The sequence below is a fragment of the Macrobrachium nipponense genome, chromosome 40, assembly GCF_015104395.2.
Source record: "Macrobrachium nipponense isolate FS-2020 chromosome 40, ASM1510439v2, whole genome shotgun sequence".
Classification (NCBI taxonomy): domain Eukaryota; kingdom Metazoa; phylum Arthropoda; class Malacostraca; order Decapoda; family Palaemonidae; genus Macrobrachium; species Macrobrachium nipponense.
The window spans coordinates 40,660,401-40,676,905 of NC_061101.1; the positions used below are offsets into that span (position 1 = coordinate 40,660,401).

Consider the following 16,505-nt stretch of genomic DNA (forward strand, 5'->3'; position numbering starts at 1 on the left):
CATACAGTGCATATTGCATTTAGTAAATGGTGTATAAATCCTTTGACAGTCTTGACAGACATCCAAGAAAACACTTTTTAAAGAGTATGGGTTTGCACTATTGTTTACATAAGAAGAATCGCATAGCAATGGCGGCAGGCAGTGCACATCACAGACTGCTTAGCTACTATGCGCTGTCCAATCTCTCCTCTCGATATCTATGGTTTTAGGCATCCTTGATCTCAAATGAGAAGTGAACAGTCTTCTCGATGATTAGAGACACGCCCGCCACCACGTACCCGATTGCAGCCGTGTACATAGCAGCCTGGAAAGGGAAGCTTTTGTTAGTAAATTTGTGTGGTCTAGAAAAAACTTGAGTTGCAACGATGAGTTACATACAAAGTCCGCACCTTTCGCAACTTGTGGAACCCGTCTTTGGTTGCAGATTTGGTTGGCCGCTACCACGTGCCAAAAGTAGCGGAGTCGCAGGTTGCGGAACTCAAAAATTTAATTCCGTAACCACTCCCGTTCAAAAACGAAAAATGTAACGAGATGTCATAACGTATTGCTATTTGCCTGGTTAACGGTTAACCATTGGCCGTTGCAGTCTTAGATGCAGGATTGAACTGGTTTTGATGGCGCGGCACGGCAACCCGTGCTCCCGGCCGGCGCCGCTAGTGCTGCCACTCCTTGGATTTTCCTACTAGACCTAGCTTTTTTTTTTTTTTTTTTTTAGCTCCGAGCATTTGGAGTCTTGGAGTTTTTTTTTGCATAAGAATCAGGGAATATGGTTTTTGGGCAAGGTAATGAAATGTTTATAATTTTCTATTTTTCTCAGTACCAGTTTTTGTGGGTCAGACATCTTGAATCCCAACAGGTCGTCCATCACCGCCCACAACTTAGAACACCTCGTTTTCATGAAGGGGAACCTCAAGACTCTCAAAAAGCTGCAGGAGGAAGAGGAGGGGGAGGACTGAGGAGGAGTTTCAAAATATAATTTTTTTTTATGTATTTTTCGCGCTGATTTAGTGATTTGATACTTAACAGTAAAAATACTATTGTATCCTTGCAAAATATGTTTACTCTATTAAGGTATTACCCTAATAGGGTAAAAACAGTTTTGTCCCACTATTTTGTGTTTAAATCTATAAATATGCTAGAATTTGTTTAATTAAAAAAAGCTATGCATTTTTGAGTTGCGTCTTACAGTAAAAGTAACGGTAGTGGAGGTGCGGGGAACGGTTTCTAAAAGTTCAAAAAGTTGCAAAAGTAGCTGTAGCGGCAACCACTTCTCAAAGTTGCGGAGATGCGGGGTGCGGAACTAAAATTTGAGTAGCGATGCCCAGTTTAACAAAATGCAGACATACATAATACATAGGTACTACATAAAAGCACTCTAATTATATATATATATATATATAAAGTTTACGTGTGTGAAGAAAGCTCTGTGGCCTACTCAAATGTATTTTACCTTATTGTTCCCGTGACCCGTCCGCCGTCAGTGACGGTCAGTCTCATTTCAGTCCGATTGTTGTTGGTGGTAACTACTCTCGCTTGATCCGGTGGAAGTGTTAAAAGTTCAATATTTCGAGTGCTGTACTTGTTTTTTTTAGCAACATGACCGTTAATAGTGCATCATCGTCGTCCCGTGTATTTTACGTTAGTGAATTAAGCGTTTTGATGTAAGCAAATGTTAGCGAAAGGAGTGGCAGAATTGTTGTGGTGACTAGCGAACGCTAAACTTCACAAGCTAAGCGGAAACGAGAATACTTCAGACAAGCCGTTGGTGAGTATTTGTGCTATATATGTTAAAATATGTTGATATTGCTTATACTGGAGTGCTGGAGCAAGATCTTTCATTGAATAATATTAATCCTTTTGTTTTTGTGGACAAGATGAGCTCGTTTAGGCCGATCGTGTGGCCTGAAGTTAAGAACTTACCTCCAGTTAGGCCTATTGTTAACGCAGAAAAGGTGTTATTGTTGTTATAACTGTTACAGTTGTATTCTTCGGTATGTGATCGTGAATAACTTTGCAATTTCATACATTGTTTAACGTTGCTACTTGGTTGGTGTCAGTATTGTATAGCTACTAGTATAACACTGAAGTGGTTGTACAGTATTTGTCTTGTTTTCCTTATCAGCTTTGCGATTGCAGTGACTATATTCTGGAACAGATATCGCAAATTCATTTTAATGTCTATACAATGTTAGCTTATTGTTTATAAATACTGTTGCCTCTACCCACTGCCATGAATTCTAAGCATCTAGACTATATATAGCTCCTTTCATAGGAAGATTACATCACCTAACCTTATTAGCCTTCAATATTAGTATACCCGGTTTGAAGAAAAATTGGCTGACAGTAGAAAAACACACACCTCGAAATACGCTCCCAAAAATAGATTTCTCAATTTTTAGAAATACCGCCGAAACATGAAAAAACCGTTAGAATTTGGTGTTCCTTTTAGCATCAGGGTTTAAGAGAAATTCATGCGACTCTATGCATTCTGAATGCTTAGCTTGATTTGGCTAACCTGTCGTAGCCTTCCTTTGCTCCCATAGGATAAGTGCAGTGATTAGTATGTAAATATTTTTTCTTTACTAACAAATCTTTTTGAAACATTTTATATGTCAGTATACAGACGGCTTTCATGAAATACAGCCCGGCCTTGTCAATAGTGAGTTCTTTAATTAATGTTCCCTCTTCGGAGTCAGGAATTCTGAAGTGTTACTGTTGGTTGCATTACCCTCTCTCCCTCCCCGCCCAGTGCGCCACAATCCTACCCAGTTTATTGGTGTGATGCGATTTCTACTTATTTCAGTTGCGACAATGAATTTTATCACTGAGAATGAAAAAAATTATGAAGAAAAAATCGTAACTGAGGTATGCATGTTAGACATTTTTAGTTTGTACGTACTTCTACGAAAACGCAACAAACCTATGCAACGACTTGAATAGTAAGTACCTACTGTTTGCTGTAATAGTATAGGTTGTTAGTCGTCAAGTGGTTTTGACAGTCGCTATTGAAAAATATTTTGCAGTCGGATCTTTTGGGACATTAACAATAGTTCCATACATTTCAAAGGGTTCTTAATATTACTAACTGGTACCTAGCTATTGCGTATGATCCCGCAACTTGATATATAAGTAAGTGTAAGCCAATCAGCCGATATCATTTATCAGCAATGTTGAGGACACTGTTTCGATGTCAGAGCAGCTGATGCCGACTTGACTTATGTCTACCACCATCACACAATTCCGGTCTTTCACTCGATATCAGGGACATTTTCGTAGAGAAACAGTGCGGCCATTTCGCCTCACGGGTCGCATTGTTGGTATCATGAAAAAGGGTGTTTGCAATGTCATATACACTTAGCTTAGGTGCACCCTTTTTACCCGTATATAATACATTCCCGATTCCTTGCTTCAGTCTTTTTGTCTAATCTCTCTAACTATTGCTTTTTTTTACAGTGTTTTTTTTCTCAGTTTCACCTTTAGAACCTTGTACTGTACTCTATCTTCTTGATTTTTCTAGGGTTCTTTTCTTGCTGCCCAACCACCCCAATCCCCTCCTTTCACTGTCGTAAACGCGTAATAGCCGAAAGTACCCCAGTTCTTGGTTTCAAAGTTTAATCTTCATTAAATCAAATCACAAATAATTTTTTTTTTTTGTGGCAACATGGAATTCCTGAGGTCGTGGAAAAAGGAAAATGTGGTGGCAGAAGTATAAGACTGTCATTTCAGACCCGAAAATAAGTTTTTAGAAAACTGCTACACATCTCAGAAGTCTAGTGGAAATTTAGGCTGGATTGAAAACAAGCTCAAAAAGTGTACAGAGTGGTGGAGTGGTTTACTGTTTACTGAAGGCAGGACCAAAATGTGACATACTGGACAGACCAAGTTGCATTCCTGGTATTCACAGTTTACTCCTTGCAAGGTGCGTGATGATAGATTTATTCTTAAGTTCTGTGATAATTTATAATAGAATGCAATGGCATATGAAATTTAGGCCAAAGGCCAAGCGCAGGGACGTATGTGAACATCGAAGGGGGAAATTGACGGTAAAAATGTTTTAAAGGTGTAATAGGAGAAAAACATCGCACTTGCACATTGAAACAATAGTTAGCAAAGGGCGGAAAGTAAGATTAGAAAAAAGAAAAAAAGAGAATATGAATGGAGGCACAGTAAAAGGAATGAGAGTGGTTGAGCAAAGCACTTTAAGTAACGCGTGCAGTGCACTGAATAAGGTGCACTGGCGGCACTAACCCCCTACGGAGATAATTCATAATGAGACCTCTGATCCCCCATGTTTAGACCAGTAGGACTGACCCGAAGGACCAGAATTTGAACGACAGGAGGCAATCTAAGAACGGCAGAGTTGAGAAGGAGGGCGGCTCAGTGCAATGAGTGAAAGGGAACTAGCTGAAAGGCCTTTTAGTTCATTGGTTTTTAGATGTGCATTATTATGAAAATGTTTGACCTAGTAAATGGGTTGTAAGAATGATCATTGCTCTTTGAACAAATGTTTATTAGAAACATTTCGAGAGCTCATAAAGGAAATTCTTGTCTAAAGATATTTCTATTGTAAATTAGCCTTGTTGTTTAGATTGGGCTGGCTATATGCCGGCACGGACTCTACCTTCTAGAGCAGCCCGTGATCAGCTGATCAAGAGGCTCCTGACTTCACCGGCTGAGTAACGTCTATAGGTTAGGTTGGGGAATAGTGAGGCTTAGGCTGAAGGTCTTCAAAATCGGAAAACGATGGAATGAGGAGCAAATAATATGCACTTCTCGCCATCGACCCCGATTTTTAGGCAAAAATGTGACATCATGTTATATGTAAGTTGACTTTTATTATATTTTTCTTCCTCTAAAACCTGAGCTTTCATCTGGATTTCCGCGATTCCCTCACATTCTTTTTCAATTTCCGCTGATGAAGGATTCCATGACAACCCAAGTTTCCCTCTAATGATCTTAAGGTAATTACTTGATTTGCTCTATATCCAAACTCCAAAGTACTCCACCTGTAATTCCCTATTTTTTATCCATACCGCTGTCGATATCGATAAAAAAGAAAAGTAGTCAACTCCACATCTTGTGATTTATGAGTAGTCAGTGGGACGTGCAACCCCATAGGGGGTTAGTGCTGTCGGTGTACTTCACACATGGTGCACTGTAGGCATTGATGGAGGTTCTTTACGACGTTCCTTCGGCTCCTAGCTGCAATCCCTTTCATTCCTTTTACTGTACCTCCTTTCATAGTCTTTCTTCAATCTCACTTTCCGCACTCTTCTAACAATTGTTTCCTAGTTCAGCTGCGAGGTTTTCCTCCTGTTACACTTTGTAACCTTTTAGTCTCATTTTTCCTTTCAGCGCTGAATGACCTCATAGGTCCCGGCACTTGGCCTTCGGCCAAGATTGCATATTCTATGGGACGTGCAACCTAATGTCCTTATTTAGCCCAGACCCGAAGAAAGCAGGATTCAGCAGTTTAAAAGAATTTATTTTTCTAACCAGCGCCAAGAAATGACGCTTCATTGACAAATGTCTTTGGAGAAACAGGGCTATGAAACTTTTCCCTGATATTGTTCGTTTGAATTCAGATTCTATATTCATCGACCCTATTTTTAGGGACAGACTCTAGAAAATGCAGTGGTATGATAAAAATAAAAATTACGTGAAACGCACTGATGCTGACCTACCTGAAGGTGCGTGAGGGTGAGAGCTGATATTTTCGATCCACTTTCATCTTGTCCGGAAGTTGTTTGCGGGATCTTTCTCACCTCATCTTCTTGCCACTTCGCTATCAGGCCGCCTTCGACCATACTCAGCAGTCTGGAAAATCCCAACAGTCATTTTTATTCAGAAGTGAAAATCGTCTATCTCCCGAGGAAATGAGCTTGAAGAATGGATTCTAAACCTGGTTTACAAATCTGATTTTTTTTATGATCGTGGGAAAGAAATCTCCATGAAAAATGTTGTTTAGAATAAGCATTGTCATGGCAAAAGTAAATGTGTCGTGGACTTTTCTTCTTAAATGATACATCAAGAAAAGTATGGTATTTACATAGTTGAAAAGCAACTGGTATGAAGGACTGATCAGAACTGTTGATACTTGAGTTTCCATTTAGTATGTACCCTCTTCTGGGCGTTATCACTTAGCATATATTTCGGAACCTTCTGGTAACTGTGATGAAGTGAAAAGAGTGGCAGTCTGAATAATGGATCAAGTTCATTCATCGTCATAACAAAGACGGAATGACTTCTAGTTTAGTGCATTCAGCAGGTGCTTGCTGTGTTTGTTAAAAAAAAAAAGAAAGAAAACCTCAATAAATGGGGTCTTGTGTAACATCGTGAAGACACTTAATGCAGAACTTGCCTACGAAAAGTAGACAGCTCTTGAAAGTGAATAAGAAACTATAGCAGGCTTCAACTTGCATCCACGTGAAAGGTGGTAAACTTTAAATATCGGTTTCTAAAAGGTTGATTTTTATATATTTAATTACTTCCTTATGGCAATACAATTAAAGATTAAAAAACCAGATTTCCCTGGGGTTGTTTGCACCATCTGTGCTCTTCCTATGGTAATTACAGTCAACCATTCTTCATTTACGACACTTATGCCCTGCATAAATCCATCAGAAATTAATGCTTCCCTTTGATAAAGATTGGGTAATACGGTTTCGTTTAGAACATCCTTTGAAAATGATAACATTTTGTCCTTGGCTTTTGAATTGAGGTTGACAATGTACCGTAACTTCCTTTGTGTATTTATAGGTACAAATTAAAATGATTTCGTTGAATGTGGTCGTAGGAGGCTAGCAGAGTAATGTTCAGCCATGATACCCTTCATTATATGAGAGGTTTAACGACTTAAATTTCAAATTAAAGCTTTAGCTAATCGACTTCTGAATTTCTCCAGCGGAAGGTGATACCTCGCTAACTGAAACATTATTCAGTAATTTTTTCATTCTTTCACAATAACCCGTAGAGGTTAGGGCCGTCACGCGGTACACCGTAGGCATTACTTAATTAAGGTTCTTTGCAGCATTCCTTCAGCCGAAGGATGCAACGTCTTTCATTCCTTCTACTGTACCTCCATTCATGTTCTCTTTCATCGTTCTTGCTATCCACTCTCCTAACATTTGTTTCATAGTGCAACTGCGAGATTTTCCTCCAGTTACACCTTTCAGTATCCTTTACTGTCGGTTTCCGTTTCAGTGCTGAGTGATCTCATCGCTCCCAGTGCTAGGCCTTTGGCCTATATTCCAATTTTCATTTCATTCCATCTTTTCATATTCTGGTAAATAGATGACTTGAAGCTACTTTTCAATAAAGACCGTTTGATCTTAACGATTGATACGCCATCTTCACTATCAAGTTACCTTTTATTCCTTTTATTCAAGGAGTTTTAACTAATTATGGTTCAGCACCACTGAATTCACTTTCTTACCTTTTCTATTATGATTGAATCTGCTAAGTTTTCCATTCATTTTTCTAGTGTTATCCTGAAGACATCTATCTGTATGGTCTCCTGACCTTCACCCCCTGGTCATCGGGCCTCCCTCAAAATAACTCTTCTCTCGCACTCTTAAACCCATATTTACTACATAAATTCACTTCATAAAAGTTTACCAAATGAAAATTTACTAGCCTATATGAAAATTGAACTGTCGTCTTGCTTAGCTACAGAAAGCCAGCAGTGTTCAAACACAAAGTCTTGGAAGGAAGCAGATGAAAGTTGGGTCAGTTCACTGCATCAGAAGAATTTTCTCTTAATTTGCGAGCTTATTTATTTCCCATGGTTGTCAATTATACGTGCGGATTCGAGAGAGAGAGAAAAAAAAGAAAAGAAAAAAAGAAACCGGTTACTCGAATTTTGTAGACATAATACAGAAGCATTAATATTAAAATCTCTGTGATGACGAAAATGGAACTAAATAGTAATCTGATAAGAGTACCAAGGAATGTTTTACGTCTTGATATAAATGACAAAACTCAGAGGAACGAATATAATGGTGCTACATTGGGTTGTTTTCTAAGCGTCACCTAGCTAGTACTGAACACCGTATGGTAAATGTAAAGTAGACGGCTGGATGAAGATATCTTTTATTAATGTAATTTATCGACCACACAATATAGAAATGGGTGTATATAATACTTTGATACCCGAAGGGCTGGTACTAAACACAGCGTCCCATGCAAGGAGCTTCCGGTATTTTTAGTACTAGCACCTCGGAGTAGGTGACGTGTAGATAAGCCAAAGTAGTTCGTCCCATACATAATTATAATACCACTGCAAGTTTCAAGAGAATAGTTAATGACATTATGCTCGGGAAAAAATGGACAATTTTTTCTAAAAGCTGCGGATAAAAGCTAGTATACTATATACGTGTTTCCGATCTAGCAGTGCGGTCGATGCAACAATACAAAGCATCTCTAATAGCCAAGAAATGTCCTTACTTTTGATCGAAGATTTTCTTGTAAGGTGCCCCTTGCGGAACGGCAATTCCCACATCCTGAGGGAAGAATTTCTGTCGCCCAAAGTAAAACTTTCTGTCCCCCATCTGCATGGCTATGACTCTGGAGACGAGGTAAGGGCCCATGTACACGTATTTCCTCTCCAGAATCTTCAGGTCAAGAGAAACAGTTGCCAGTGATTTTTGGGGTAACTGATTATATCATCTGTGCTGTCTCGTCATAGAATTGTCTATCAATGTTTTGATACGATCTGCTTACAGGATAGGTATTGTGCAATATCTTCATGCATTTAGGCGTTGGTTACAAGAAGAATAACGTAAGTGTAATTTTTATTTGTGTGTCATGATAATAAAGATTACAGTTGCTTTGTTGTGACTCTGGAGCAGAGGTGATTAGCCATGCACACACATTATTTCCTCTTCGTATATAATAGTGGTGATTGGATCATTATGCTTAGGTGGGTTCGACGAGCTGGTGGTGAGCCTTCAGTGTATTAAGCACCCAATGCGGAAGTTTTCTGCAGGTCTTAATTTTGATTATTATATTGTATATGTACACAAAAACATTTATATACTTTATACAACTATACTGAACGTCGAACCCACCTAAGCACGAGGTGCCAATCACCACTATTTTAAATGCAGAGGAAATACGCATCTATGGTCCCATCCCTCGACAATGCAATCGTAATCTGTATAATCATGACGCACACGTAAACGATTGCTCATAGTCTATTCTTTGCTTAAAAATGTATATATTCATAGTTTGTATATCCAAGTTAATTTGATACTACATATACCCTTTTCATCCCTATCACGGGCGAACTGACGAAGCTCTCCGGACGGTCTTTGTGGTTGAATAATGGCCATATTTGCTTGTAGATGCCCTCCGTGGCCTCCTGTAACAATTCGAAGGGTAAATTAGGATATAGGCTTTAAAGAGTACGGGTATACATATTTACATTAATACAGAAATAAATGGTATTGATGCCAGCGTCCCTTCGGCCACTAGCTACAACCCCTTTCATTCCTTTTACTGCGCTTTTGTTCATATTCACTTTTTCCATCCTCTTCCAACAATTGTTTCATAGAACAAATGCGAGGTTTTCCTCCTGTTACACATTTAAATCCTTTTTACTCTTAATTTCCTTTTCAGCGTTGTAAGACCTCACAGGTCCCAGTGCTTGGCTTTTGGCCCAATTTTTTTTTTATTCCATTCCATTCCTTTGAAGACCAGTAGCTTCCACTTGTGACATTAAAAGACTTACTTGTGAAACGACTATAGTAGGTTCACATCAGCCGTGCATTTGATGTTTAGGCCAGTCCCTTACGACGCCCTTGATTGGCTGTTGATAAGCCAATGACAGGGCTGGAAACTCTCCGACTCTCTCGAGAGTTCACATAGGTAGGATGTATGTTCCACCTCTCCTGAAATCTCAGTCTCTCTCGAGAGAGGTGGAACATACATCCTGCCTAAGTGAACTCTCGAGAGAAACTGGGAGTTTGCAGCCCTGTGATTGGCTTATGAACAGGGCTAATCAAGAGCGTCGTAAGGGACTGGCCTAGACGTCAAATGCACGTTGATGTGAATCTACTATAGTTAGTAAACGTTTCCAAGATTAGGAGACGAAAGTCATTACCTTGAACAAGTACTCGTTAGTGGAGTCTGCCATAACGCTCAACGTATACCCGTCCTTGACGGCTCTGGGCAGGTCCTCCAGGAAGTTGATTGGGGTCTCGTAGGCCGGGATGGCTAACACTGCCGTCAGCATTCCCGAGTATAAGGCTGACAGAACACATGGAAGATATGTTAAAGAGGCTAGCATGTGGCCACCACTCCAATTATACATTATCTCTCTCAGGTATAATATATGCATATATACATGTATTACTATATATATATATATATATATATATATATATATATATATATATATATATATATATATATATCTATCTATATATACACACACACACACACATATATATATATATTATATATATATATATATATATATATATATATATATATATATGCTTAAAAAATCACAGTAGATGCACGTGACTTCATAAATAAGCGAATACCACGGGAAAATGATAGTCAGAAATCCAAGCGCTTTCGTCTTTACTCAGACATCGTCAAGGAGCTACTAAAGTACAATTGGAGAGGAAGGTCTCAGATACAAACAAGATCAGGAATACCAGATGGTTAATTATCAAAAGGGTAAAAAATTAAAAGGGATAATCCAGGATTATCGGATATCACACGGTCACAAACTTAAACAGATTCTGACCCTAACCGAAATTACAAAGTATCTTTACAGTCCAAAACATGTAAAAACTGAATATATTAATTTTGTTGCTTATATTTATCTACAACTTTTTTCATTATGAAAGCATCAAGTTTAAATAAACCAAGACTTAAATTTAGAACATTTCTATTATTTGACTTGATAAAACAAGATTCAATGATATTCCTTTTAACTGTGTCATTACATGGGACTAAGGCTCTTGCTTGACTCCAGTTAATAGGATGGTCTAAATCTCTCATATGTACGAATAATGCATTCGATATTTGCCCAGTTCTCACAGAATATTGATGTTGCTTGAGACGCTGTGAAAGAGATTTGCCGGTCTGTCCGTAATAGAATTTATCACACTTTTTGCAAGGAATTTCATATATGCAGCCTGGAAGATCTTTAGGAGAATTTTTGATTACTAAACTCTTGACATTAATATTACTGAAAACAACATTTATGTTAAAAAGCTTTAAAATTCTAGGAATATCTAATGACAAACTTGAATTTAGTAAACATAACATTCTAAAATTACCTTATGATGAAAGGTTTTTAGATATTCCTAGAATTTTAAAGCTTTTTAACATAAATGTTGTTTTCAGTAATATTAATGTCAAGAGTTTAGTAATCAAAAATTCTCCTAAAGATCTTCCAGGCTGCATATATGAAATTCCTTGCAAAAAGTGTGATAAATTCTATTACGGACAGACCGGCAAATCTCTTTCACAGCGTCTCAAGCAACATCAATATTCTGTGAGAACTGGGCAAATATCGAATGCATTATTCGTACATATGAGAGATTTAGACCATCCTATTAACTGGAGTCAAGCAAGAGCCTTAGTCCCATGTAATGACACAGTTAAAAGGAATATCATTGAATCTTGTTTTATCAAGTCAAATAATAGAAATGTTCTAAATTTAAGTCTTGGTTTATTTAAACTTGATGCTTTCATAATGAAAAAAGTTGTAGATAAATATAAGCAACAAAATTAATATATTCAGTTTTTACATGTTTTGGACTGTAAAGATACTTTGTAATTTCGGTTAGGGTCAGAATCTGTTTAAGTTTGTGACCGTGTGATATCCGATAATCCTGGATTATCCCTTTTAATTTTTACCCTTTTGATAATTAACCATCTGGTATTCCTGATCTTGTTTGTATCTGAGACCTACCTCTGCAATTGTACTTTAGTAGCTCCTTGACGATGTCTGAGTAAAGATGAAAGCGCTTGGATTTCTGACTATCATTTTCCCGTGGTGGATTCGCTTATATATATATATATATATATATATATATATATATATATATATATATATATATATATATATATATATATATATATATATATATACTGAGTGTTTCGAAATTAGAGGCCCCCTCCACAGAACAAATGGAAAGTTATGAAGTTTTCTGCTATAGCCTATCTCCAAGTACATTATCTGAAGTTTCTATTAAGCTATTTTCATTTTACATTTCTTGTATTTTCAGACTGAGTGACGGAGTTAGGTACAGCCATGGCTAACGACTCGGAGGAAATCAGATGAATTGACTGAATCGGGGCTATAACCTTCAGAGAGGCCAGGGATGCTGGTGCATCCTTCATTTCACGTTCCTGGATTGCAAAATACATTAAAAGAAACTGGAACAAAAATCCATATGACTGTCGTCGCAAAAAGAGTGAGAATCTTGGAAGGCCTGAAGTCCTTTCTCAGGAGTCAAAAGACAGCATAGCTGAGGCAGTGGGTAGACCAAGAAAGTCTTTACGTGAATTGGTGCTTGAACTAGAAACAAAAAAGGGAAAATACTGCTGTATATCGTGAGTTGAAAAAAATCTGGTATCAAGCCATTTCATGTTTTCAGCAAGCCCAACATCACTCAGCAACAGAGAGAAGACCGTGCATGGTTTTGTGGTTCATTTCTTAAAGATTGGGATGAAGCTGACTTTCTCCATGGTGCTGCAACAGATGAATTCTTTATTTACACAGTCAGGAAGCCAAATCATAAAAATGACAACATTTGGGCTGCAAAGTTGGATGATATCAGTGATGACGTGCGCTATCACCAAGTTGTGAAATTTCCTGAATGTTTGGGAATTTTTTTGTTTCACAGCCTAACGGTTAATGTGGATCAGGATCATCAAAGAAAAAGGACAGTCATTGAATGGCGAATACTTCAGAGAAACTGTGCTTACTGGTGGAGTATTTCCTTTCCTCAAAGATCCTGAAAATGTTATCTGTTGAAGTCACATTTTTGCATGATAAGGCACCATGTTTCAAGGCTCTTCAGACACAGGAGCTTCTTCGAAACAGTGGTATCAATTTCTTCTCTTCAAGTGAATTTCCAGGTAACTCCCCTGACCTTAAAGTGTGTGAAAACATTGGTAGTATCTTAAATGATCGTGTTGAAGCACACACCATGAACTATGATGGTATACCAAGCCTCGACGACCTGTGAAGAGAGGTGACGAAATACTCAGGAAAATGGAGTTTGAGTCTCAGCTTTTTTGCAATTTGCTGAAATCATATCCCTCAAGAATGCAGGCTGTGGTACAGGCAGATGGAGGCCACACGAAATATTAAATACTCAGAGAGAAACTTAAATAAATCCCTGTTCTGAATGACTTTTGTTTTTCTCCATATCAATTTTAGTTTATGCTGTAGAGATGGGGCCCTCTAATTTCGAAACACCTTGTATATATAGATATATATTATATATATATATATATATATATATATATATATATATATAATATTATTTATTCACGGTTTATATTGCAAAATCTGAATAGATGTAATACGTAGGTACCTGAAACCACGAGGCAAAAGAGGTACCAAGAATAGAAGAGAAACCTCTGAGACCACTTGGACACGATCATCATATTTCCTTGAGAGACAATATTCCTGAACATGTTAAAAGCATAGACCTGAAGGCTCTCTCTCTTTGTCCCGTCCTCTTGGTATGAGACAGACGCAACTGACAGAACGTAGGCGACAAAACCCATGAACACCACGGAAGCCATGATTCCACTCCATACCTGTTGACAGAAATTAGGAACATCGACTTTTTTTTCATTCATTATTTAGTGCGATTGGAGATTGTGCTTGCCATGTAAACGTACGTGTTAATGACCATCCCTTTTGTGAAGGGTAATGATGGAATTTATTGATCAAATTCAAGGAAATACTACCAGAAGTAAATTCCTCCGATTCCGCGTTAGCCAAGCCAAGAATCAAACTTCGGACCACCGGATTGGATAGCCGGTGCGAAAACCGCTCCCAAAGAGGAACTAATGTGAAGTCGAATATAGGAATATTGATAAAGGAGAAATTCGGCTGTATTATTATAATTTTCAAGTCGTATGATCGGTCAATGTACCTCAAGTGTGAAGGAAGAGAGAACGGCCAGTGCCCGATTTTTGAGTCCAGGCGCGTTGGAGCTGATGCTCAGGATTGCCCGGTAGTGAGGGTATGTGAAGTCGACCACAGTGGCTCTTTTCTCTGCAGAAATATAACATATATAATTAAAGTAATTTTTATATGCTGTTCTAGTTCTATTATGAAAATATTTATTTTGGATCATGTTAAGATTAGCTAACCCAAGCTATTTCAAGACACTATTATACCACTTTGATATATATATATATATATATATATATATATATATATATATATATATATATATATATATATATATATATATATATATATATATATATATTATATATATACTATATATATATACTATATATATATATATATATATATATATACTATATATATATATATATATATATATATATATATATATATATATATATATATATAATATATATATATATATATATATATATATATTATATTTATACACACAACACACACACACACACACACACACACACACACACATATATATTATATATATATATATATATATATATATATATATATATATATATATATACATATATAATTCAGTGCTATAATATTGTCTTGAAAAATAGTGGGTTCGCAGATCGCTGAACTTGACATAATCCTTTATGTTCATTAAAATGTAATGTTTTGATATCTGGGCTAAGAGACGTTAGTCTTTCTTATTTTTATACACAAACCTATATTTTGTCATCTGGCCAACAGAGGGCAGTATTGCGCGGTCAGTTCTGGTAGAAATTTGTAGTTCTTGTTATTGTTTATATTATTTACTTGACTTCAACGGCAAGTCAGACGAAAATAAGTGTGCTTCTTTGATTTGTTAGTGTAACAAGTGCCCCTGGATTAACCAACCAAAAGTAGCAGCTCTTGGTAGGACTTTTTAATTGTTTTATTGTGTATTTTAGTCATGTTAATTTTATTGATACTTGACCGTTATAAGTGGGTTTGGCTATTGGCGTTTGTGAATGGTTGAGTGCTAGTGTCTGCCGCAGTGTGTTTTTGTATCTGTGCTGTTTATGGTTACGTGATGTATTGCTTGGATCTAGCTTTATTCTCCTGATTTACTAAGAGTCCTTAGATTTTTTGTTTTAGTGCCTAAATATAATTAGCTGAAAGAAAAAGAAGGTATACGTTGTAAATAGAGAATGGCATATCATTTTAGTAGTCGTTATTGTGGTCAATCTAGTGTTTTGACATGGTTCTGCCCGTTAGGGTAGAGAATGATCAAGATCCATTCTTATTAGAAATTGTTAAAAAGTTTGAAATTTTAATTGTGTAGCTAGTCTTGGTGAGCAGACCATAAACACGAATATGCATTATATATATGTATATATCTATGAAAATTGGATTTGGAGAATAATTTGTTGACATACGGCCCAGTGGCGTCGTTAGGCCCCTTTCACACTATGCGTTTTGTTGCTGCAGATAGATGCGTTCGCCGCACCGCAGAGCTGCGGTGGATTTTTTAATGTTGCCGCACTCAGCTGCAGAATCAACGACATTCGCGACTTGTTCAGTACTGTCTGTGGCGGGGGATTTGTTAATGGAGAGTCGTGGTGGGTTGTACGGTCAACCACAGTGGATAAGAGAAAGGGAACATTGTACTTTCATTGACCATATTTAAGGAGGAAAAAGAAACGATACCGTATCCATTGGGTGCACCCTTTGAATGCCCAACGAGAGATATGCCCATTTGCCACGTTATTTGAGGATCTAAAACAGTATGGCAGCTATTTTTTCACTTTAGTATGTCTCAAGATCATTCGAGGAACTACTGTGGCTGATATTATATACAATAAGCTTCTTAGGCAAAATATGACGTGCAGATATAGTCAAATTTCAACTTTAGTAATCTTCGAGTCTATTCCCATAACACTGGCTTCGTCTCCACTATATCATTATAGGGAAATCTATGACGATGACACGTTCCATTATAACAAGACGTACTACTACTACCCCTGCCATATTTAGACCAATTTTGTTTACCGCGATTTGGTTTTAAATTCCGAGATTTTCATTTTCATATTTTTATATATATAATTTACATTCAATGTATAAAAAAAACCGGGAAAACATTTCAAGATTCAAGAAGAGCTGCAGTGAACAAGTTCAACTTCAACCGGAGCTTAGTTTCTTAGTTTCTTACACCATGAAAACATATTGATAAATCTATGCAGCATAAAGTAAAACTAATATACTTTTCATTAATTAGGTAATTCAATATATATTGCAAGTTATAACTTTTGTTTCATTTACAAAATATGTTCTTATTGGATCCGGTACGTTTTTAGCTCTTTAAAATTTATGAGAGAGAGAG

General features: G+C 37.2%; 1 protein-coding gene across 1 annotated transcript in view; it reads right to left on the reverse strand.

Annotated features, from left to right (window-relative positions):
- The window catches only part of LOC135212347 (glutamate receptor ionotropic, delta-2-like), a 15,315-nt gene extending 986 nt beyond the window's left edge, over window positions 1-14,329 (reverse strand). Inside the window, exons 1-7 of the mRNA XM_064245748.1 lie at window positions 14,136-14,329; window positions 13,566-13,794; window positions 10,103-10,248; window positions 9,263-9,361; window positions 8,446-8,612; window positions 5,685-5,817; window positions 1-304 (exon numbers count right to left, since the gene is read on the reverse strand). The exon at window positions 1-304 is cut by the window's left edge and continues 986 nt beyond it. Coding sequence (XP_064101818.1) covers window positions 206-304; window positions 5,685-5,817; window positions 8,446-8,612; window positions 9,263-9,361; window positions 10,103-10,248; window positions 13,566-13,779 — 858 coding nt within the window. The 5' untranslated portion in view covers window positions 13,780-13,794; window positions 14,136-14,329 and the 3' untranslated portion in view covers window positions 1-205. The remainder of the gene's footprint in view (window positions 305-5,684; window positions 5,818-8,445; window positions 8,613-9,262; window positions 9,362-10,102; window positions 10,249-13,565; window positions 13,795-14,135) is intronic.
- Window positions 14,330-16,505: the final 2,176 nt, after the last annotated feature.